The sequence below is a fragment of the Peromyscus leucopus genome, chromosome 16_21 (assembly GCF_004664715.2).
Source record: "Peromyscus leucopus breed LL Stock chromosome 16_21, UCI_PerLeu_2.1, whole genome shotgun sequence".
Taxonomy (NCBI): Eukaryota; Metazoa; Chordata; class Mammalia; order Rodentia; family Cricetidae; genus Peromyscus; species Peromyscus leucopus.
The window spans coordinates 8,903,226-8,925,377 of NC_051084.1; the positions used below are offsets into that span (position 1 = coordinate 8,903,226).

At 52.1% G+C, this 22,152-nt stretch overlaps 1 protein-coding gene and 1 long non-coding RNA gene across 3 annotated transcripts; both read right to left on the minus strand.

Moving 5' to 3' along the window:
* Positions 1-79: 79 nt before the first annotated feature.
* On the minus strand, positions 80-3,977 carry LOC114686363 (class II histocompatibility antigen, M alpha chain). Of its 2 annotated transcripts, none has more exons than XM_028861029.2 (5): positions 3,793-3,977; positions 2,258-2,545; positions 1,398-1,676; positions 1,072-1,200; positions 80-630 (listed from the first exon to the last, which is right to left on the minus strand). In XM_028861029.2, exons 1-5 carry the CDS (start codon positions 3,878-3,880, stop codon positions 626-628), a joined length of 789 nt encoding a protein of 262 aa, XP_028716862.1. In that variant the 5' UTR covers positions 3,881-3,977; the 3' UTR covers positions 80-625. The 2 variants fall into 2 exon arrangements, with proteins under 2 accessions (XP_028716862.1, XP_028716861.1); XM_028861028.2 differs by having other exon boundaries at positions 2,258-2,548; positions 3,793-3,976.
* A 4,816-nt stretch (positions 3,978-8,793) lies between these two features.
* Positions 8,794-11,764, minus strand: LOC119086757. The gene is made up of 3 exons (XR_005090115.1): positions 11,678-11,764; positions 11,284-11,400; positions 8,794-10,672 (listed from the first exon to the last, which is right to left on the minus strand). It is a non-coding gene; the product is annotated as an uncharacterized LOC119086757 (long non-coding RNA).
* Positions 11,765-22,152: the final 10,388 nt, after the last annotated feature.

Below are 22,152 nucleotides of genomic sequence, written 5' to 3' on the forward strand. Positions count from 1 at the left end.
TGAAGGAGCTGGTATTCCTCAAGGAAAAGAGTGTTAACAAGCTTCTGGCAACATAGTATGGGGGAACCAGAAACACATGCAATTTCCTCAACCATTTTATTGACTACAGAAACTCTACCGTCCTCTCTCATGCATTTTACACAAGCCGTCATCAGCTCCGCTGAGATCAGGGGACAGGAGCTTGGCTGGGAGAGGGACTTTCCCACCTCCCTGTCTGAGGAGCTGTGTTCAGGTTAAGGAATGCGGAAACTGAAACAACAAACCACTGGAGTCAAGAGTCCAGAGTAAATCCGACAAGAAGGAGGTCCAGCGGGCTGGGTTGCGGCATGGCGGCAGAATGTTTGGCTGGTATGGGAGGGAGAGCTCAAGCTAATGTCAAGAAATAAGGTTTATTGCTTCGGAGTGGGGAGGCGTGAGGTGGGGGTGGGTGCTGCCCTGGGCTCCCGATCCGGGCCGTTCTGGGTGCAAGTCCAGGGACAGCAGACCCTCAGCCAAGACACCTGCACACTGCACACATCCTGCGGAGTCCCAGGGACTCCTGCTCCGATGAGAGGCCCTGGGCAGGCACTAGAAGGGTGGGCATCCCTGCGGGCAAGGCTGTGCTGTTCCAAGCTCTGGTGGAGAATCAGTCTGAGGAGAAAGCAGGGTGCAGGAACGTCACCAGGAAGACCCCTCCCCTCCCCCGACCTCTCAGAACACCTAGCTGAGTCCTTGCTCTCGGGTCACCTCCCAGCATCTGTTTTCCTCCTCTTTATTTGTTCTTTGTGTCTTTCACATCATGCATCTCCATCCCATACACTTTCCCGTCCCTTTGTATCCACCCTCTGCCCTTCTAAGCATCTTTCTTACAGGTCCCCAGGTCACCTCACCCCCTACTCAAAGCTATTTCTGTGGTCCCCAATAACTGTGTGTAACAGGGTCCCCAGATAGCAGGATGTAGCCCCATCATGCTGCATACAGGCCCCACACCCAAGGGTCTATCACTGTTTGCCCCCCAGACCAGAGGAGACTCCCGGCACACCCACACTGGCACCCTCGTACCTGGTCCCCTCACTCTCCCAAATGACTCACCGACTGAGCAAGGCTTCTGGGACCAGATGAAGAAGGCAATGCCCATGATGATGCCCAGCACACCTAGGCCAAAGGCCATACCACACAGCAGATCCTCTAGGAGTTCTGAGGGCAGGGCGTTCTCGGGTACTAGAGCAGAAAGAGTGAGGTCAGCCTGGAGGCCTGGGGGGGGCACTCTGCCCAGAGGGACTTGGGAATAGTGAGGGAGACTGAGGCAGAGAAGCCTGAAGCTGGCTAGAGTGAGACAGGAAAACAAGAGGACCTCTCCCATGGGCCTGAGCCTTTCCACCCCACAAAGGAGCAGACTTCCAGGGGAAAGGCCTCACCCCAGTGGGCAATGGGTGTGTAGCTGTCAATCTCGTGTGTCACGAGGCAGGAGTAAAGGTCATAGGGCTCCGGGGTGAAGTTTAAATATGAGAAGGCCTGGAAGGTGAGCCCATCGATGGCCGAGATGAACGTGGGGCTGGCTCCCCCCACGGGGTTGAGGTGATGCTGCCAGGTCACAGTCAAGGTCGGCGGGAAGAGGTTGCTGATGAAGCAGACCAGCGTGTTGGGCTTGCCATACTCCAGGGGCTTCAGTGTGAACACCTCGGGCACAGGCAAACCTGGGGGCGGGGGGGCAGGGAAAGAAGGACGACCTTCAGACAGGGCCACTGTTTGGAGAGACTCATGGAGGGGATGACAGATGGAGAGAGACAGAGATGAGGACATCTGGGGCTTTGAGAAGGGACTTCCCAGCAAGAACTGAACTAGGACACCATGGACCCCTCTGACTGACTCCAGATTGACATCTGACCCTGGCTGACTTCCTGTGTGTATCCAGGTTGGTGTCCCACCCTGGCTGACTTCCTGTGTGTATCCAGGTTGGTGTCTGACCCTGGCTTCTTATGAAGCTCATCCCCGGATTCCTCCATTCTCCCCTCCATCTTGCGGGCACAGTATCGAGGATGCGGACACTCGTTCAGTGGGGTGAACTGACCCCCGTAACGTCATCAAGTTCAGCAGATTTCCAGTGCCTTCGACCGTCTCCTTCCCACACAGACACAGCAGACACACTGCAGCTTGTGGGGAGAAGTGTTGAGGCAGAAAAGAAAAGCAAGCAGAACAAGGCGGTGTGAAGGAAGAGAGACGTGAAGTTTGGGGGAGTGAGACTCCAGCCCCCCAAACTCCACTCCTTGTTCCTGACCTCTGGACACGGGGATTTTCCCTTCAAGCTTCGGACCCACTTCCTGGACCAGCATCTCACAGAAGTCCTTGTCAAATGAGATGGCAGAGGCGTCTCCCTGTTCCTGAGCCCAGTCTGCAAAGTCAGGCAGCCGGGGTACTCGGGTGTCCTGGGAGAAGTCGTAGGTGAAGAGCTGGTCCTCGTCGTAGGACTCAGAGAGCCCTATGTTGGGATTCCCGAGCTGGCAGAACACAGTGTGCCGGAAGGTGTGGTTCTGCAGGCCATCCCACCACACGGGAGGAGGAGGAGGAGCTGGAAAGACACACACGTGAGTTCAGGGACTTTCTCTTTAAGGTAGAAAACAGTAAGGTCTCTATTTTGGGGGTGCGTAGAGATATGGCCTCACCCCTCCTGCACCTGCTGCAGGTTCCTTCTTACACATGAAAAAGCAACTGTCTACACCTGTGAAGAGCAGAGCCAGGCGTGGGGGCACACATCTGCGATGCCAGTACCTGGGAGGTAGAGGGGGCGGGGCATCGGGGGTCCAAAATCAGCCTCCGCTACATACAGCCAGCCTGGGGCACATGAGAATGTCTCAGAAAAAAATCAAACTAACAAAAAAGAAAGCAAAAGTCTCAGAAGGAAGTCACGGATGCAGCCTGCGTCCTGCTCAAAGGCACCAGCCCCGGAGGGAACCTGAACACCTCACCAAGCCCAGGACCCTTGCACGGTGGACAGCTTCATCTAATTCAGAAGCCAATGGTGTGACTCCTGCCTTGAGGGATGTGGGGAAGGGCCATGGCCTCCCTAAGCCATAATGACGTGGTCTAGGCTGCCCAGTCCCAAGTGTAAAGTAAGGCAGTCTCTGGACCTGCCCGGCCACCGCAGTGCCGCCTGGCCTGTCCGACAGCCTCTTCCCTGACTAAACACTCCAGACGGTGCACGGACAGGCCTGGGGGACCTGAACCCCTGGCCACACGGAATAACAGTCTGCTTTGAAACTCCTGGCAGGAATCCCCAAGACAGAAGGAGCCTTATTAACGGACATCCAGAATAACAAACACACTGAGAGGGGACCTTCCCGGCTGCACTTACACCCTGCCCCAACCGTCCCTGAGAACAAACTAAGAGTCGAGCTGAGGACAGCCTGGGGCAGGACTCCTGATTTACTGGAATGCAAATCACTGTGCAGAGGTTTGAGACCCGGCCTATGTAGCTGAGGCTGGCCTTGGGCTCTTGACCATCCTGCCTTCCCTTTTCTAAGTGCTGGGATTACTGCCCTGCGCCACCACACTTGGCCCGGCAATAACTCTGACTTTGTTCCAACCCCCGTTCTGTCATTTCCCACGCTGTGGACTTGCACAGGTCTCTTAAGCTCTTAAGTCTGCACACAGACAGAGCGTGTGAAATGCCTGGGGTGCTTGCCACCCGCGAACAGCAGCCCTCTCCCCAAGTTCCCACTGACACAGACCCCTCCTGGCACTCATCAAGCCCGAGACTCATCTTCACGGACGGACAGACAGACGGACGCACGCGAAGGGGAGCCAGTGTCTTACCTTCGGGCACCGCCCAGGCGTGGGGGAGCAGCCACAGAAACTGCAGCAGCTGCAGCAGCCCAGCTCCTGGCTTCTGCTCATGGTCCATACCTTCACACTCTCAGTAAATGGGAGCTACCACCGAGTCCGGGGTGCCCAGCTCCCTTCCAGATCCACATCACGTTTCCACAGAGCATCTCCAATTGCCGTCTGCCTCATTTCGGCTAAACCAATCACAGAAGTGTAGAGTTCGACATCACCAGTCGCTGAGGAGAGACTTGGGGCCAGCCACCTCTTGGAGACTTGACTCTGCGCCAGCCGGGGCGGAGGCGGCTGGGCCGAGAAGGGCGGCTCTGGAGACCTCCGCCTCCTGGTGGAAGGTCCTGCTCCAGCAGGTGGCTGTCTGGCTCTCCAGAGCAGCGCCGCCTGGCGGCAGAACGCCATAACGGGGCCGAATCGCGCGGAACACAGGGCTACAAATTCCAGGGGGCCTCCCCTAGGTTTCATCTTCCAGAGGTCGGCACTTGGAATCAACTTCAGCCTGCAAATATCCAGTAGAAAACTACAGAAATAAACAATATTTGAGGCGACATATTTTGTCATATTGTTTGGGATAGGGCAGAGACAGGGTCTCATGCACCCCCCAGGCTGGCCTAGAACTCACTATGCATCTGAGGATGACCTTGACCTTGTGATCAGTGCTGGGATTACAGGCAAGCACCATCATACCTGGTTTACCCCGTGCTGGGGACTGAACCCAAGACTTTGCAAGAGGGGTTGAAAAGGTCTCACTATGTAGCGCAGGCTGGCCCGGAATTCACTGTGATCCTCAAACCTCCACAAACACAGTGCTGAGATTACTGGGAGGCTCCATCGTGCCCGATTCATTTGGTGCTGGGAATTGAACCCAAGGCTTGGGGAGGGCAGACCTGGTCTCACTATGTAGCCCAGGCTGGCCTCGAATTCTGTGGTCCTCCTTCCTCACTCCTGAGTGCTGGGGCTACAGGTGTGAGCCACCACACCAGCATAGCAAGCCTCCTGTGAGGCTTACCTCACTCCATCCTGCCGGAGATGTAAAACGAATTGGTAAACCGTCTTATTAATAGAAAACCCGGAGCCAAATACTGGGGTAAAAGGTGAAAGGTCAGAGAAACAGAACAAGCCAACCACAAATTCTTATCTCTACAAAATCCTCAGCTTTGAGAGAGAGACTTCCTGTTTACTCATGCCTCATATACCTTCCTGTGCCCTGCCATCTTCCTTCCTTCCTAGTGCTGGGATTAAAGGTGTGTGCCACCGCGCCTGGCTGTGTTCCCAGTGTGGCCTTGAACTCACAGAGATCCGCCTGCCTCTGCCTCCCGAATGCTGGGATTAAAGGCATGCGCCACCACTGCCTGACCTCTGTGTTTAATACAGTGGCTGGCTTTATCCTGTGATCCCCAGGCAAGCTTTATGGGGTGCACAATGTATCACGACACGGAGGTGTGAATTATGTTTGCCCAGCGTCTCACGCCATACTGGCCACCTGCCCATGTGGTCCCTGAGGTATTTATGGGTTAGACTGTGGCTGCAGTGAATGCCTGTGTTCTAATGACCCTTGTTTTAACTAAGAATGGCCCCAAAGGGCAAGAGGAGGGGAGGAGACTTGGAAACAACAAAAGGTCAAGCTTAAAAGGCTTCCTGTAAGTGAAAGGTGAGAACTGTAGCTTAGGAAAGACAGGGAAAAGTGGTTGACAATCACATAAGATACCGTGTGTGCATGTGTGCATGTGTGTACACCCATGTGTGAGAGAGAGAACATGCTAGGACATATATGTGGAGAGCAAAGAACCACTCTCAAGAGTTTGTTCCTCCTTTCACTGAGGGCTCCAGGAATCAAACAGGCTGCAAGCTTTACCCAGCACACACTTGGACCCGCTAAGCCATCTTGCTGGCCCCTCTTTTTTTTTTTTTTTTCCCATTTTTCGAGACAGGTTTTCTCTGTGTAGCTTTGGAGCCTTTCCTGGAGCTCACTTGGTAGCCCAGGCTGGCCTTGAACTCACAGAGATCCGCCTGGCTCTGCCTCCCGAGTGCTGGGATTAAAGGCGTGCGCCACCACGCCCGGCGGCTGGCCCGTCTCTTAACTTTCACAATAACGTTAGTGTTGTCGTTGGTGGTCTGTCTTATTACTGTAACTGAATAAGCTTTACTATAGATGTGAAAACGCACTGCTTATGTGCACATCTATCCGTGTGTATTAGTTCCTTGCACTGTGCATGTGCACACAGGGTGTGTGTTCGTTCCTTTTCTTGTTGCTGTGGTGACACAGCGGGTGTGCATCGGCTTAAGGAGGAAGGGTGTGTGTTGGGTTAGGGTTTGTGGGGAGACAGTCCGTCATGGTGGGGAAGGCATGGTGACCGGGCACAAGACCACTGGTCACTTTGCATCGGGTCAGGAGACAGAGCTGCCTGCTGGCAGAACACTGTGACGGGCTGAGTTTCCTGTTGGCTCTCAGACCCCACTTCTTCCTCCGAGACCCCCAGGAAGGTCTTCCTCCCTTTTAGTCAATCTGGGACCCAGCCCACAGGCTAACGCAGCTCATCTTTAGAGAAGGTTGTGTCCTTCTTGCCTTAAACCTTTCTGGAAACACTGTCATAGATACACCCAGCAGTGTTTCCATGGTGACCTTTCCAGAACACCCTCATAGAAACACCCAGCAGTGTTTCCATGGTGACCTTTCCAGAACATCCTCATACACCCAGCAGTGTGTTTCCATGGTGACCTTTCCAAAACACCCTCATAGGTACACCCAGCAGTGTGTTTCCATGGTGACCTTTCCAGAACACCCTCATAGATACACCCAGCAGTGTGTTTCCATGGTGACCTTTCCAGAACACCCTCATAGGTACACCCAGCCGTGTGTTTCCATGGTGACCTATCTGGAACACCCTCATAGGTACACACAGTAGTGTTTCCATGGTGATTCTAGATCCAGTTTTGTTGACGACTAAGATTAAACTACCAATAGCAGCAGCATGTGCCGAGGCGCTCAGGTCTGCTCCAGTCTACATAGGTCTTCAGACATAAGAAGACAGCACACCCATGGCACACTGCAAATGAGGAAACAGTTTCATCAAGATGACCAGGCATCCCCTCATGGTGATGGAGCCACATGCTGAAATACAAGCTACTGGAGCCAGTCTGTTCCTGGACAAAGAACAGTTTGCTGTGTGGACATCCAGGTCCATGTGAAGGGTGGTGGTCATGTGGTCCAGTTTTATGCTACCCAACAGTCCATCTCCAAGGTGGCCTAGTACCAGAAATATATGGATGAGGCTCCCAAGAAGGAGATCAAGGACATCCTTGGGGTAGAGAGAAGGCTCAGGCAGTAATAGCACTGGCTGTCCTTCTAAAAGACCTGGGTTCAATTTCCAGCACCCACATAGTGCCTCACAATCATCTGTAACTCCAGTTCCAGGGGATCTGACAGCCTCTTCTGGCCTCCATAGGCACACACATGGTGCACACGCATGGTGCACACGCATGGTGCACAGACATACGTGCAGGAAAAACACCCACACATAAAGGAGAAAAAAAATTTAAAAAGACACCCTCCTCACCAGGATGGCAGGACCCTGTTAGTAGCCAAACCGTCACCGCCAAGAGTCTGGAGGTCCTGGTGCCCACACTTGCTCCCAGGAGTCCTACTGACAGGCCCATCCTGCACACCAGGATTTACCTGTGTGGTAGACCCTGCAGGATTTTAAAGTTCCCAGGGTGATTAACCACCACAATAAACGTGTGTGTGTGTGTGTGTGTGTGTGTGTGTGTGTGTGTGTGTGTGTTAGCTGGAAGACAGGTTGACATGACAGACTCACTGCCACCCTCCCTCTCCCTCTCGGCCGCTCTGCGGCTCCACTCCCTCCCTGCCTTGCCACAGACTCAGATGATGACACCGAGTGACCATGAACTAAAGCCAGGGGCCGAAGTAAATCTTCCTTTTAAGTGATCTCATTTTGTCATGGCGATGGCAACACAAGAATGTGTTGAGACTTTAAGAGGTTGTATGAGGTTGGGGGGGTAAAGGGGACACAGGACAACTTTTAGCGCTGTGAGAGTCTGACTGTCAACTTGAAATTTAGAATCACCATGGAAACAGCCTCTAGACGGGTCTGTGAGGAAATTTCCAGGTTGAAATGAGAAGGCACCCTAAGTAAGGCTGGCATCACACATGATGCTGGGGTCCTGCCCTGAATAAAGAGAAAGAAAAAGCTGAATCTCAGTGTTCCCGTCCGCTTCTTGACTCCATGTACACCACAGCCAGCCCCCCTCACTCCTGAGGCCATACCTTTCCCACCATCACGGGCTGTCCTCTCAGGCGGAGCCACAGCCAGCCTGTCCTCCTTACGTTGCTTTTGTTAAGTATTTTATCACAGCAATAACAAGAGGACCTGACATAAGAGACTTGAAGGAAAATCAGTTTGACCAGAATGTGAGAGAAGAGAAAAGCATTCCAGGGTGGGGCGGGGCGGGGCGGGGTGGGTGCATGAGGGTCAAAGCATCGCAACACCTCTGCAACCTCCGAGACGTTGACAGGAAAGGTTGTACAGGTTCCCATGGTGATGAGGCACATTGTGATACACTAGAAATCCAGGCAAGAGCTGCCACACAGGCTTTGACACGGCACAAAGAGGGGCTGACTGACGCAGTCGGTAACCCTGACGTCAACACTAGGGAACATGCTGGGGATGGGTGTAACTCAGTGGAAAGTCCTTGCTTAGTACGTGCAGCCACTAAGCTCAGTGCCCAGTGTGACAAGACAGACAGATGGATGTTTGGATGGATGTTTGGATGGATGTTTGGATGGATGGATGGATGGATGGATGATTTGATGGGAAAAAAAAAACAGGGCATGATACAAAATAACATTATTATTATTATTATTATTATTATTATTATTATTATTATTTTGAGAGAAAGTCTCACTGTGTAGCTGGCCTGGAATTCACTCTGCAGACCAGGCTGGCTTTGAACCCACAGAAACCCAGAGTGCTGGGATTAAAGGAGTGTGCCACCACAACCAGCCAACTCTGTCATTTCTGAGTGACTCTTGTGATATCTCAAACAACTGGAGCTTGAGGAAAACTAAAACGATGGCCAAGGGTGTAGAGCACAGATGCCAGTGCAGCCTTGCACCCCAGCAGCTGGAGACAAGGAGGTCCCCGACTCAAGGGAAATGAGCTAGGACACTGAGATGGGGGGGCGGCGGTAGGAGCTGAAGGGTCGGGCTACTGAGCACTCAGGGAAAGATGAAAGCCGGGCCCGGTGGGGGGGGGGGGGGGATGGATGGACACCTGCAACCCCAGCTACTCGGGAGCCTGCAGTACAAGGCTGCAAGTTCAAGGTGAGGCTACAGAGTGAGTTCAAGGCCAGCTTGAGTAACTCATTGAGAACCTGCCTCAGAAGCACTTGTCTAGGAAGTGCGAGGCCCTGGGTTGGAGGAGGCAAGGGGGAGGAAGACAGAGAGGAAGAGGAGGGGGACCAGAGAATAAATATGGTCTTAAATGTGTAAGATTTAGGGTGCTGTGGAACAGCCCACAGAGGCGGTGAGGTGGATGGGGATGGATCCCCGGTGTGGATGGTGAGTCTGATTTGGGGAGCTGTGAGCACCCAGGATGACGCAGAGGGTTAAATCGCCAAGTAGACTATGCCAAAGGTGAAGGAGGTCAGACAAAGAGACACAGGCCTGCAGGGGGCCAGCCTCATCAGCCCACACCCAGGGCCCAGGCGGGAAACCGAGCCACGCCTGGAGTTCAGGCTGGCCTCAAACTCACAGCAGAACAGCCTCAGCCTCCCAGGGCTGGGACTCAGGCGTGCTAGGCTGAGAGAACCCGGTCTATACAGTCAGTTTCAAAGATGTCAAGGTGTCAAAAGGGGGAGGCTGCCGGCAGGTGCAGCTAGAGGAGATGGGTGTGCGGGGTCAGACACTGGCCCAGCCTGAGCCAGAGCCCTGTCCACACCTGCGGTCCACACCTGCAGTCCACACCTGCAGTCCACACCTGCAGTCCACACCTGCAGTCGCCCTGTGGAGACATGTGCTGAGAAGCTGCCAGGATCCAGGCACAGGACCCTGAAGAAGGAGCTTCTCCCAGGAGGCTGTTGTCCAGATTTCTGGCATGGCTACCACCACCACCAAGGGCCACAGCGGCCAATCACGGGATTGGAGACTGAAGCAGGAAGTTTCAGTGCCTCCTGCTGGCAGAATCTGCAGGGAAGACAGCCAGGAAAGCCAGGAGGGAGACCTAGTCCTGGAGGGTGGGTGCAGCAGAGAGAGAGAGAGAGAGAGAGAGAAACTCCCACTGCCACTGCCAATCCCCGAGAATCTGGCAGTGCCAGGAGCACCTAGGGAGAGGAACAGGGCCGCAGCAGGTGACAGAAGCTTGGTTGGGGGGGTGAATCCGGCATTACCCAGCGCCACCCTGAATGCAGGAGGGCTGAGGAGGGTCAGATCTGGCAATTACAAGATGGAGGACACATGACTGAGAACACCCTCTGGATTGTAGTAGGAGTCAACTCCAGATTGTGGTGGGCTGAGGAGTGGGAGGTGAGGAAGAAACTGTTGCTGTGCATGCTTCAAGTTTGATAGAGAAAAGAGAGGGGGGAGGGGGAGGCAGTGAGGAAGATCTCATGCGGCAATTAAGTAACCCAAGCAATTGGTCTTTGTTCACGTGGTCCGGTCAGTGTTTCTGAGACATGCCAAACTGCGCCCTGTTTCAATGCCTCCCAGTAATGACTGTAGCCAAACGCAGAACAAAACAGCACCGAGAGCTCCTGAGTGGGGAACAGCAACGTGTGGTGTGCCTGTTTATAGGCCTCTGGATGAGGAGACGGCTTCAGGGCAGGGGTGCAGTCTGGAGATGGCCTGCAGGAGAGACCCACGGCACTCAGCCATCTGCTGCTCTCCATAACCTCCTCCTTCGACGTACAGGTCTGGAGGTGGAACCCGGGGCGCTCCCACCCCCTAGACAAGCGTTCTATCTGGGAGCCACAACCCCAGCCACCCACCTGGAATTCTAAACCAGAGTCTGCAAACTTTCTGTGAAGAACAGATAGAAAGCCTCCCTGGCTGCCAGGAAAACATCGTGAACAAGGCTCGGCTCTGCCCTGCACCCCCTCCGTCCCCCCACGCTTCTCAGGCCTCCCCTGCGGCTCTCCCTCACGGACTGGACCCCTCTCCACTGATCTCTTCTGATGGTCCCTGAAGTTCTGCCCTTAATTCTTTTTATTTATGGGTACTAAAATGTGAATTTCACATCATTTCCATGTGTCATGAAACATTCTTGCTTTTTTAAAAATAATCATTTTTTAAAAATGTGAAACCATTCTTAGCACCCAGGCTATATGAAAACAGGCAGTGGGCTGGCTTTTGCTCACAGGCCCCGTACTTGGGTGAATGCTGTTCTGTGTGTGGTCAGAATTAGGATGGAACCTCCAAATAAAGTCACCTTTGGCAAAGCCCTTCTCCCCTCGCACCTAGGAACTGTGGTTAGGTAGTTCGCAGTGTGTCCGGGACAGCAGAGAATTCCGAGATCTTCTGGGCAGCAGAAGAAAGTGGGGTCCTCGGGAGGGCTGAGGAGCAGGCGGGTCCGACTGGGGAGGAACAGACGGAGGGGGCCAAGTTCCCCACAGCCAGCCTCGCCGGGAGCGGCCAGGGCTGGGTCACCCTCTTCCATAGGCTACAGTCCCACTATGAACAGAGACAAGTGCAGCCACTGAGGGCACTCTACACTGTCCCCAACCATCTCCACGGAGGCATTCCCAGAGAGCCAGCTCCCAAGCCCCAGCCCCCCCGCCCGCGACAAGCCAATGTGCCTGAAAAGCCGTGGGCCACTGGGTCCCCACTTGTATGCTTGTTAAAATCCCTCACTCTCAACACGAGGCGGTTCCCCAGTACTTCTGTCCTGCTCATCAGGTGGGCTGTGAGCAGACCCACATTTGACCCAGTTGGCCCTGCCCCTCTCCTACTCGGTCTGACGTCACGTCCGTCCCTAGAGGCCGCCCGCCCCGGCCCCTCCCCCTTCTCTGGCAATCTCTCTTCTGTCTGCTTCATGTATTCCATGGCTTTTCTTCCAGCTGCTGCTTTGGTTTTTATTTTGTTTTGTTTCCTGAAGCAGAGTCTCACTGTAGCTCAGGCTGGCAGGAAACTCACCATGTAGCACAGGCTTTGAACTCACACCAATTCTCCTGCCTCGGGCTCTCAAGTGCTGGGGTTACTGGCGTGAGCCGCCACACCTGGCTTTAGGAACGCAGGCCCTCTGGTGCTTTCTCTTCAACCTTTGCCCTTCTTGCAGGACGCAATCGCCCTGAACGGAATTTACGGCCTCACTCCCTCCCTCTCGGTCGCCACCCATTTGCCGGCGCCTTCCACACTCCCCTCTTCGCTCGGTCCTGCTCTGGAATTCACCCACTGCTTGTAGACGCCGCCCCTTGAAAGTTGAGCAGCTCCCGCTCGCGGGTGTTTTGTCCAGAGGGAACCGTGTTGCTTGTGGAGTAAAAATGCTAAACCGGGTGGTGGTGGTGCACGCCTTTAATCCCAGCACTCGGGAGGCAGAGGCAGGCGGATCTCTGTGAGTTCGAGGCCAGCCTGGTCTACCAAGTGAGTTCCAGGAAAGGCGCAAAGCTACACAAAGAAACCCAGTCTCGAAAAACCAAAAAAAAAAAAAAAAAAAAAAATGCTGCCTGTTAAGTCCACCAGCAGAGCCAGGTGGTGGTGACGCACCCCTTTAATCCCAGCACTCGGGAGGCAGAGCCAGGTGCATCTCTGTGAATTTGAGGCCAGCCTGGTCTACAGAGAGAGTTCCAGGACAGCCAGGGCTGTTACACAGAGAAAACCTGTCTCAAAAAAACAAAAACAAAAACAAAAGTTGACTTTAGCAGACACAATAAAACAAAAGACATTTCCAGCATGGAGCTGCCTGTTAAGGCTGTTACTTGCAAACAACAGAAACCAATTCTGGAGGCCAGGTATGGTGGTATATCCCAAAAATCCCAGCACTGGGGAAGCTGAGACAGGAAGATCATGAGTTCAAGGGCAGCCTGGGCTAACATTGAGATATACTTCCTCAAAATTGGGACAGAACAGGATAGAGAGGAGCGGGAAAGAGGAGAGGGAGGGAGGGAGGGAGAGAGAGGGAGGGAGGGAGAGAGAGGGAGGGAGGGAGAGGGAGGGAGGGAGAGAGGGAGGGAGGGAGAGGGAGGGAGGGAGGGAGGCAGGCAGGCACCGCTGGCTGATGTTATTTAGAAGCAGTTACAGGATAGACACAGGCTCAGCTGTGGGATCTGAACAGTTGAGGAAGCTGATGCTGGAGAGTGACCACACGGGCCTCGGCAGCCTGCCTGGAACTGTCACTCCTGTGCCGCAAAGGCCTGTAGTCTCTTAATTTTCTCACTCCTTCAGAGAGCAGACCCAGCGGGTTCGGCCTGAACTGGGTGTGTCCACCAGGCCATCTCTGCTGCCAAGTGCACGGTCACCTCTCAGTACTTCTAGAGTTGTCATCAACCGGCCTCCTCCACGCTGCCTTCCACACAGCTGACAGCAGGAGCTGACTCCAGGCACTCAGGTGAGGCTGACTCCGTGTCAGCCAGGCGGGGTGGGCCACACCGCTAGTCCCAGCCCTTGGGAAGCAGAGGCAAGAGGACCACCACAGTTAGGGGCAGCATCGTCTATGTACGAGGTACAGGGAGAGCCTGACCTGCAGGGTGAGGCTCTCTTCAAGGAATCATGTGTGGCTGGATGTGTTGGGTTTAAGCCAACAGAAAGTCATTGTTAGCCAGCTACACTGGGTGTTCGGGATCCCAGTGTATCCCTGAACTTTTCTCAGGATGAGCTCTTAGGCACAAAAAACAAAACAACAACAACAAAAAACCATGTTCTGGGTTGACATACTTCAGTTGACAAGAACAATTAGCCAGAAGCAGAACTACAGAAGCCAAAAAGCAAGGCCAGCGCACTCAGAGACTTTCCCAGAACTAAGGACTGTGATGGATTCGGTCTTTGTTGTCATTTTTTTCGCAAGTGGTGCTAAGTGCTGAGTTTTACGGCCTGATTGGTACTTCCATCATGGAGTCAGTTGTGCTAAGGTCTGGGGGTCTGTTACATGAATCACCTCCCTTTTGATGAAATTACATCAGTCGTTACCCCAAACAGCAAAATAAAGAGCAACTGCTTGACTTCATTAAGACCTGTGTTCCTACCCAACAGTTACCACGGAGGGGCCAGAGAAGGAGTCTTTTACAGGCCTTACTCGGGGAGGGGTGAAGCGGGTATTCTGTTTTACATTATCTGCAACCCCCAGCCGATGCACTAACCAACACCAGGCAGACAGTTTAGAAGTCGAGCCTCTGTGTGCTCCTTCCAACATATTCCAATTCCTACCGTCCAGAGTTCAGGCAATGACACAGTAGGCCACACAGTCACCCATGTCACCAGTGTGGGAGACCCCAACAGATGCAACTTCCTCAACCAAGTTCTAGCAACCAACTTGTAGCAGCTCTTGCATTTTCTTCCTAAGCGAGGTACTGGGAGCAGACCCGGCCTTGTGAATGCTACCAAGCACCTTACCGATGAGTTGCATGCCCACCCTCATTCTTTGCTGTTTAAGACTTATAATTTTAAATTATGCATGTGGGTTGTGTGTGTGTGCAAGTAAAGATGGGAACCTGTGGCTGAGATATCCAGTCCCCTGGAGCTGGAGTTACGGGCATTGTGAGTCACCCATATGGGTGCTGGGAGCCGAACTCAGTTCTTCTGCAAGAGCAGCAAGCAACTCTCAATGCTGAGCAGTCTCTCCAGCCCCTCCGCTTCCCATAAAGCCACCAGGATTCAGTGAGGGGCTCCACCTTAAAGACCAAAGCCAAGTCCAATCACTTCCTAAATGGGGTACTTCGCAGTTAGATTAAGTTCCTGTTTTGTTATGGCTTCAGAGAGTGAACTCTTGCATAAACCAAGAGAATCACATTCAAAGTACAGTGTCCACCAAGCGACCAGTGACAGGAAAGGAACATATCTAATAAAGATGACAACATGAGGCTGGGAGTGCACAGGATGGCAGTGGATCGACTCGATGGACATGGGTATTTCAGTAGTCTTCTGAGGCATGTCTCTGGCCCACCTTACAGATGTCTTCACCCACTGCATCCACTGACTGTTGCCATCCTTCCCATCCCATCCTAAGTCCTTCCCAAGATTGCCAACTACCATTTTCTTTTTGTTTGTTTGTTTGTTTGTTTGTTTGGGACAGGGCCCCTGACTGGAACTCTCTATATAGACCAGACTGGCCTTGAACTCACATAGACCTGCCTGCTTCTCCTGCCTAAGTGCTGGGATTCAAGGTGTGCACCACATGCTAGGCCCTCTGCTAACTCCTATTTCAGAGGGCGAACCCAGCCACAGCTCCCATATCGATACTCACCCATCTCCATCTACGTTATGATGATGTGGTGACCCACTATCTTACTGGGTGAATTCATTATCCTATATAAACAAGAGAATGGACTCAAAGGGCCTATTTTTAAAGACAGAGTCTCTAGTAGCTGCAGCTAGCCTCAAACTCAATAAGTAGCCCAGGCTGGCCTTGAACTCCTGATCTCCTGCCTCCACCTCCCAAGTACTGTGATTAAAGGCAGGTGCCACCATGCCTAGATGTATTTGTTTACTCAGAAAATACTATGTACTTGGCTATAAGTCATCATACTATTGTTATTATCAAATTAACTATCCAGTGAAAATAGATATTTAGCCAGGCGGTGGTGGCACATGCCTTTAATCCCAGCACTTGGGAGGCAGAGCCAAGCGGATCTCTATGAGTTTGAGGCCAGCCTGGTCTACAGAGTGAGATCCAGGACGGGCACCAAAACAACACAGAGAAACTCTGTCTTGAAAAAAACAAAAAAAGAAAAAAGAAAAAAAATAGATATTTAAGCCAGTGGTGGCAGCGTACACCTTTAATCCCAGCACTCGGGAAGCAGAGGCAGGTGGATCTCTGTGAGTTCGAGGCCAGCCTGGTCTACAGAGTGAATTGCAGAACAGCAGGGCTGCTACACAGAGAAACCCTGTCTCAAAAAACAAACAAACAAAAAAATAAAACATAAACATATAAATTTATTTAATTGTGAAAGGTGCTATACAGAGGAGGAGCTGGGAGGAGGTATGGCAGTGCATGCCTCTCATCCCAGCTCGCAGGTGGGAGCACAGCATGCGGTCCAGGCCGGCGCTGGGGACGATGGGCTTTCTAAGTGTAGATAGCTTGACTTACGTTATTCTTCTGTCTTGTGTATCGAGGATTCTAATTGGTCTTAATAATAAAATCCCGGAGTCAGATATCGGGGTAAATGCTGAAAAATCAGAGACAAAGGAGCAGCCACAGCCACTGCCCACCGTGCCAACCCCTCAGCCTGAAAGGGGTGAGTGAGCCCCTGTCTCCTCCCACCTTATATTCCTCTCTACACCTCCCAAGTACTGGGATCAAAGGCACGAGATCCCAAGTGCTGGGATCCCACCTCCTGGCTCTATGTCTCTTTTAGACTGGATCAATCTCATGTAGCCCAGGGTGGTCTTGAACTCCTGATCTTCCTGCTTCCTCCTCCCAAGTGCTGGGATCAAAGGTATGTGCCACCACTAACTGGCCTCTGTGGTTAACTAGTGGCTGGCCCTGCACTCTGATCTCCAGGCAAGCTTTGTTAGAGCACAAACAGAATATCACCACAGCCTTGCTTGTGCTGGGTTTCTTACTGACCTCCTGTCTCTAAATCCATGGTCACCAAGAAGTAAATGTTCCTGGGGATCTATGAACAACATGGCTCTCACTCCCTCCTCTGACAGCTGGTGTCTCCTGTGCCTTCTCCTCCATGTCCGAACTACCTACCTGCTCTGGGATCCCAGAGTCCCGTCCTGATTGTTAGCCCGACCCTGGGAGCACCCAGTACCAGGAAGACTCCAATTTCTCAACTGTCTCGATATTTCTTTTCTGTTGCTATAGCTAAATATCCAGGACTGGGTAGTTTATAAAGGCTAGTAGTTCTAGACTCAGCCTGGCATGGTGGAGGGCCCCACATGGAAGACAGGAGAGAGCTCACCTCTGTGGCAATGTCATCCCACATGTCGCTAAAATTCCATCCCAGGGAGAGATGTAAGCAATGTCCACCTCTTCTCCTAAGGCCTCAACAACAAACTGAGGCACAATCCCACTGACGTTCCCTCTGGGGAGCAAATGAGTGTGTTGGGCTTCCTTACAGAGCACAGGGGGTCACAGAGGCTTCCTTACAGGGACGCGGGTGCTTCCTCTTCCATAGGCGGTGTCTGGAAAGCCTTTTCCCAGCAGGGATGAGGGCTGTAGCTGCATAGAGGAGGCCCTCCTCGTTTCCCCTGGTTGGCTATATAATCAGATGCTCTCCCAAGACCACAAGCACTTTATGGCCGAGTTGTACGCAACAGGCGGTCGAGAGCTGCTGGTTGGTCTTCTCATGGCCTCTTCACCCGTCCACAGTGGGTCACTGTAACAGTTTTTTGTTTTATTTTTTTGTTTGTTTGTTTTTTGTTTTGTTTGGTGTTTTAATTTTATTTGAGACAGGGTTTCCCTGTGTAGCTTTGCACCTTTCCTGGGACTCACTTGGTAGCCCAGGCTGGCCTCAAACCCACAGAGACCCGCCTGCCTCTGCCTCCCGAGGGCTGGGATTAAAGGTGTGCACCACTACCCAGGATCCTTCTTTGAACCGCCAGCTCCCGAAAAATGACATGGAGACTTGTTATTAATAATGAAAGCTTGGCCTTAGCTTAGGTTTGTTCCCAACTAACTCTTCAACTTAAATTAACTTGTTTGTATTAATTTATGTTCTGCCATGTGGCCTGTTACTTCTCCTCAGTATCATACGTCCAACTTCTGAGTATCTGGTTGGTGACCCCCCCCCCCAAGTCTTCCCCTTCCCACCCCAGATTCTTTCCCAGAGTTCCTATCTCTGCCTGGAAGGCTCACCTATCCTCTCTTGCCTAGCTATTGGCTGTTCAATCAGAAGGTGCCTTAGGCAGGTGAGGAAGGACAGAGACGCATCTCTACAGTGTACAAAAAGATCATCCCAATAGGTCACAGTCTACAAGCCCAGCTGGGACCCACAGTCTATAATCCTTTTGAGATGGGGTACAAGTGACCTCCCCAAGATGGTAGTTGCTTGGCTTGAAGAATAGTCACTCACAACACCATGATAAACCATGATAAACCATGACCCATTAATGAATGAGTTAACCCATCCTGAGGGTAGCAGAGCCTTCCTGACATAACTCTAACACCTCACCATCCTTTAATCCCATTGAGATTAAACTCCAATGAAGGAGGGGTATGGCGGGTGGGGGCAGGGGTGTCTTCAAACTAGCTCTAGCCCGGTGAGTTCCACGCCCCGCCTTCATTCCCTCACATCTGCAGGGTTTCATTTTGCATTTCATCACAACAGGGGGCTCTGTTTGTTTGTTTTGGAGGGGTTTTGACTCTTCCTGAGCACCATGTCAAGTGGCTCACAACTCCCTATAACTCCAGCTCGAGACACCGACATCCTCTTCTGGTTTCTGAAGGCACCTGCACTCATGGGGATACACCTACACACAGACACATACATAAACACATGACTAAAATTAAGATGATAAATCTTAAAAAAAAATTCCATCTAGGCTGGTGGTACACACCTGTAATCCAGCATGTGGAGTCAGAGGCAGAAGAATCAGCTGCACAGTAAGATTGAGGGCAGCCTGGGATACACTGTTTAAAACAAATAAATAAAATAAAATAATAATAATAATAGTAATAGGGGCTGGAGAGATGATAGATGGTCTTACAGTGGACAGGTGTTCAATTCCTAGCTTTCACATGATGGTTCAACTATCCATAACTCCAGTTTCAGGGCATCTGATATCCTCCTCTTCTGACCTCCTAGAGCACCAAGCATGCATGTAATACACATAATGCATGCAGGAAAAACACACATAAAATGAATAAATATAATTTAAAAAATTTAAATAATAAAATTCAGCTGGGTAGTGGTGGCACACACCTTTAATTCCAGCACTCTAGATGCAGAGGCAAGTGGATCTCTGTGAAGGTTAAAAATTGTTGTGGCTGGGTTTGTTGATGCACACACCTTTAATCCTAGCACTTGGAAGTCAGAGGCAGGAGGATCTCTGTGAGTTCAAGGCCAGCATAGCCTACATTATCTCTAAGCTCCAAGACAGTCAGGGCAAGATAGTGAGATTCTGTCTTAAAATAAAAAATAAAAAGGGGCTGGGGTATGACTCAGTGGCAACGAGTGTTTCCTTAGGATGTGGAAGGTGTTAGGTTCAGTCCCAATACTGCAAATAGTTATCAGAAACAGAAATCTGAGTTATGAGTCTGTAAATCTGTAGTGTTAGTGGTGCCTGTAGCAGTCAGTATTAGAACTCGCTTCCACGTTACATCACAATGAACAGGCATCACACATTGCTAGAAATTTGACCATTATATTTTATACTTTATTCACTTACAAATACTGCCTTGTAGAGTCAAGGGCTTCCCCAAACGTCCATGTTGCAAAGAGGCTGCAGGATGTCTGATTCAGGCAGGAGTTGTAGTTACCCACCTGTATTCCCCACACCTGGCAGGTAGAAGCATGGTCAGTAATCCTGTAGCTCAGCTCCCCACGGGGCTTCTCCTTATTCTGATGCTCCATCACGGCTTCCAGCCCTGTCCCCTGTACGAAGCTCTCATCCGAAGCTTAATCCCTGAAGTACAGCTACTCCTTTTCTCCTTCTTAGAAAGCTTATCTCGGGGTTGGAGATTTAGCTCAGTGGTAGAGTGCTTGCCTAGCAAGGTCCTGGGTTCGGCCTCAGCTCCAGGAGGTGGGGTGGGGTGGGGGGGAGGAAGGAAGCTTATCTCCCTTCCTAGCTAATTCAAACATCACCTTAAAGATAACTCTCAACCATTCCTCTCCTAATCTTAGACCCAAAACGCTGTGGATCTGGGAACACTGAATAACACGCTATTCAGAAGCAGAATTTAGGGTTCAAATCCCAGCTCTGCAACTTAGCAACAGTCTGATCCTGGACAACTGATTTGCCATCTCTTTTCAGTTGTTTCATCTGAAAAATGGAGGCGATGCAGGTGTGGTGTCGCTCATCTTTGATTCCGGGACTCGGAGGCCGAGCCAGGTGGATCTCTGAGTTCGAGGCCAGCCTGGTCTACACAGTTCCAAGCCAGCCAGGGCTACATAGTGAGACCCTGTCTAAGAAATACACACACCCCCATACATATCACTGACCTCAGGATGAAGGCGTGACGAGAAGCAAGGGATCACATGATTCGCCATAAAAAGTGAATCCAAAGAAATCATCTTTGTTTAGCAGTCAAGAGCAGGCACTGTTAGGAGATGTTGACCTTCTGGGTTAAATTAAGGGAAAGCCAATCCCATGTAGAAGGAACATAGGGATAAAACCAAGGCACAAAATAACACCCCCGAGTGCACACGTCTGGGAGGCTGCTCCATGAGTGGGGTAGAGGGTCGGAGAGGAGTTGGCTGTCGTGAGGCTGGCAGCAGGAAGCAGACCTTTCCCACAAACAGCTCTGTAGCTGTTACTGTGTAATGAGAAGCCCTGGGGACTACCAAGTAAGACCGGAGCAGAGCTCTGGTGAAGGAAGCTCACTCTTGGCACAGGCCCGGAGGGAGAGCCCAGAGCAGCACTCTCCAAAACACAATTCCAGGCTGGGACGAAGCCCAGTGGCAGGACACTCGCCTGACACAGCAAGGCCTTCTACAAGAGAGTCATTCTATAATCTGTAAATCGTGCTGCCTTGGGTGACATCCACTAACCGTATGTGACTACTGAGAACTCAAATGTGGCTAAATAGTATTTAACATGGATCTCAAGTCAAGTTGCTCCATGGCTACAGGAAAGAGACAGTCCAGGTGATGGGTAGGACAGGGGCATGATTCCCCGGTCATGTAGGACACAGTCGTGTGCCTCAGTGGATAGTGAAGGGAGAAAACGCTAAGATTCTGGTGGATTCAAAGCTGTGAGAGGGGTGAGGACAGCGCTCCCCACTGCAGGCCTGTGATGTGGGAGCTGCCTGTTTAACACAGCAGCAGGTCCGGCGCACTGTGCGCCCCCGTCATTCTGAGCATGCTGCGGTTATCCAGGCAGGAATTCTTAATGAGCTCTGCTCAAGAGAACTGTCTGCACTAACGGTGGAGCTGAAAGGCTTGTCATTAAAGATGACGGTATGGGTGGGAACCTGTCAAACACCACAGGCATGAGCTGCCCAAACGGCCTAAAGGCAGACCGGAGACGGACAGGGCACAGGCAATGCCGGGGGAATCAGAGGTCCAATGAGAACACTCAAGTGGGTCCTGAGGTCGCCAGGAGGGAGGTCCTGGTAAGGTAGGTGGCCAGAATCCCACACACAGCAGCCAAATGAACCAGGAAATGAGGAGGGAGCTGGGAGGAGACAAGTCCAGACCCTGGCTGTTGAGAAAGACATTGTGAATTACCTTACTGACAGGGTACGGTATTGAATGGGTGTTCTTTCTGGCTAAGAAACCAAAATAGACAGACAAGATAACTTTAGGTTAACAGAGAAAGCTGACCAGGTCAAAAGCAATTTCCTTAAACTGAGAACCCCCCTGGTAACATGAGAAACATGCTCCAGTCTACACATGGAGAATGCAGGTGGTCTGTCGGGGGCAGTGGAAAGCCAGACCATACTTTAAAAGGCAAAAAACCCCAAAACCCGAACGACAGCACGCTAGAGATAAAGGCGAGCTTCTAAGTCAACCACATTACATATTTAGTTGCCATCCTAAATTTTAATAGGGTAAACCTAAGACTGAGAAAAATTAAACTGGTAAGACTGGTCACAGAAATGGGAGAGCACGGCCGGTGTCGGGAAAGAATCATGATTAAAACAGGCAAGACCTTCGCAGTGGGGTCTTGTTAGATGGTCTACCTGTACACGACCAGAGACGTAAACCGGCGGTAAACCTGGCAGACCGCAGAGCTCAGGTATTTGCCAGTCTCTCAGAGAAGCAGTTTAAGGACTCGGGAAACCCAACTCCAGATCTAAACGTCCATCAGAGCTCACCCCAGCGGACCCCGCCGCTGCAGGGCGCCCCGCAGGCGCGGCCAGGCTCCCCGCGCCCCCGGAACCACGGAGCGGACTCGGGCCAGCAGGCGCCGGGCACCGCCTCAGGCCGGAAGAGCCGACTCCCGCGGCAGCGGCGGCGACGACGGGGGAGAAGGCCGCGGAGGCCCAGGCCCGCGCGCTCCCGCCCCACCCGGCGCGCGCGCTCCCGGCCCGCCCCGGAGGCCCCGCGGCGACCCGCGCCTGCGCA

Excerpts from the sequence above, each read along its gene's own strand:
- LOC114686363 (XM_028861028.2), bottom strand. The coding sequence starts at position 3,880 with ATGGACCATGAGCAGAAGCCAGGAGCTGGGCTGCTGCAGCTGCTGCAG. Across the intron at positions 2,549-3,792 it reads CGCCTGGGCGGTGCCCGAAG|CTCCTCCTCCTCCTCCCGTG; the intron begins GTAAGACACTGG and ends GTGTCTTTCCAG. Across the intron at positions 1,201-1,397 it reads CACACCCATTGCCCACTGGG|TACCCGAGAACGCCCTGCCC; the intron begins GTGAGGCCTTTC and ends TTTCTGCTCTAG.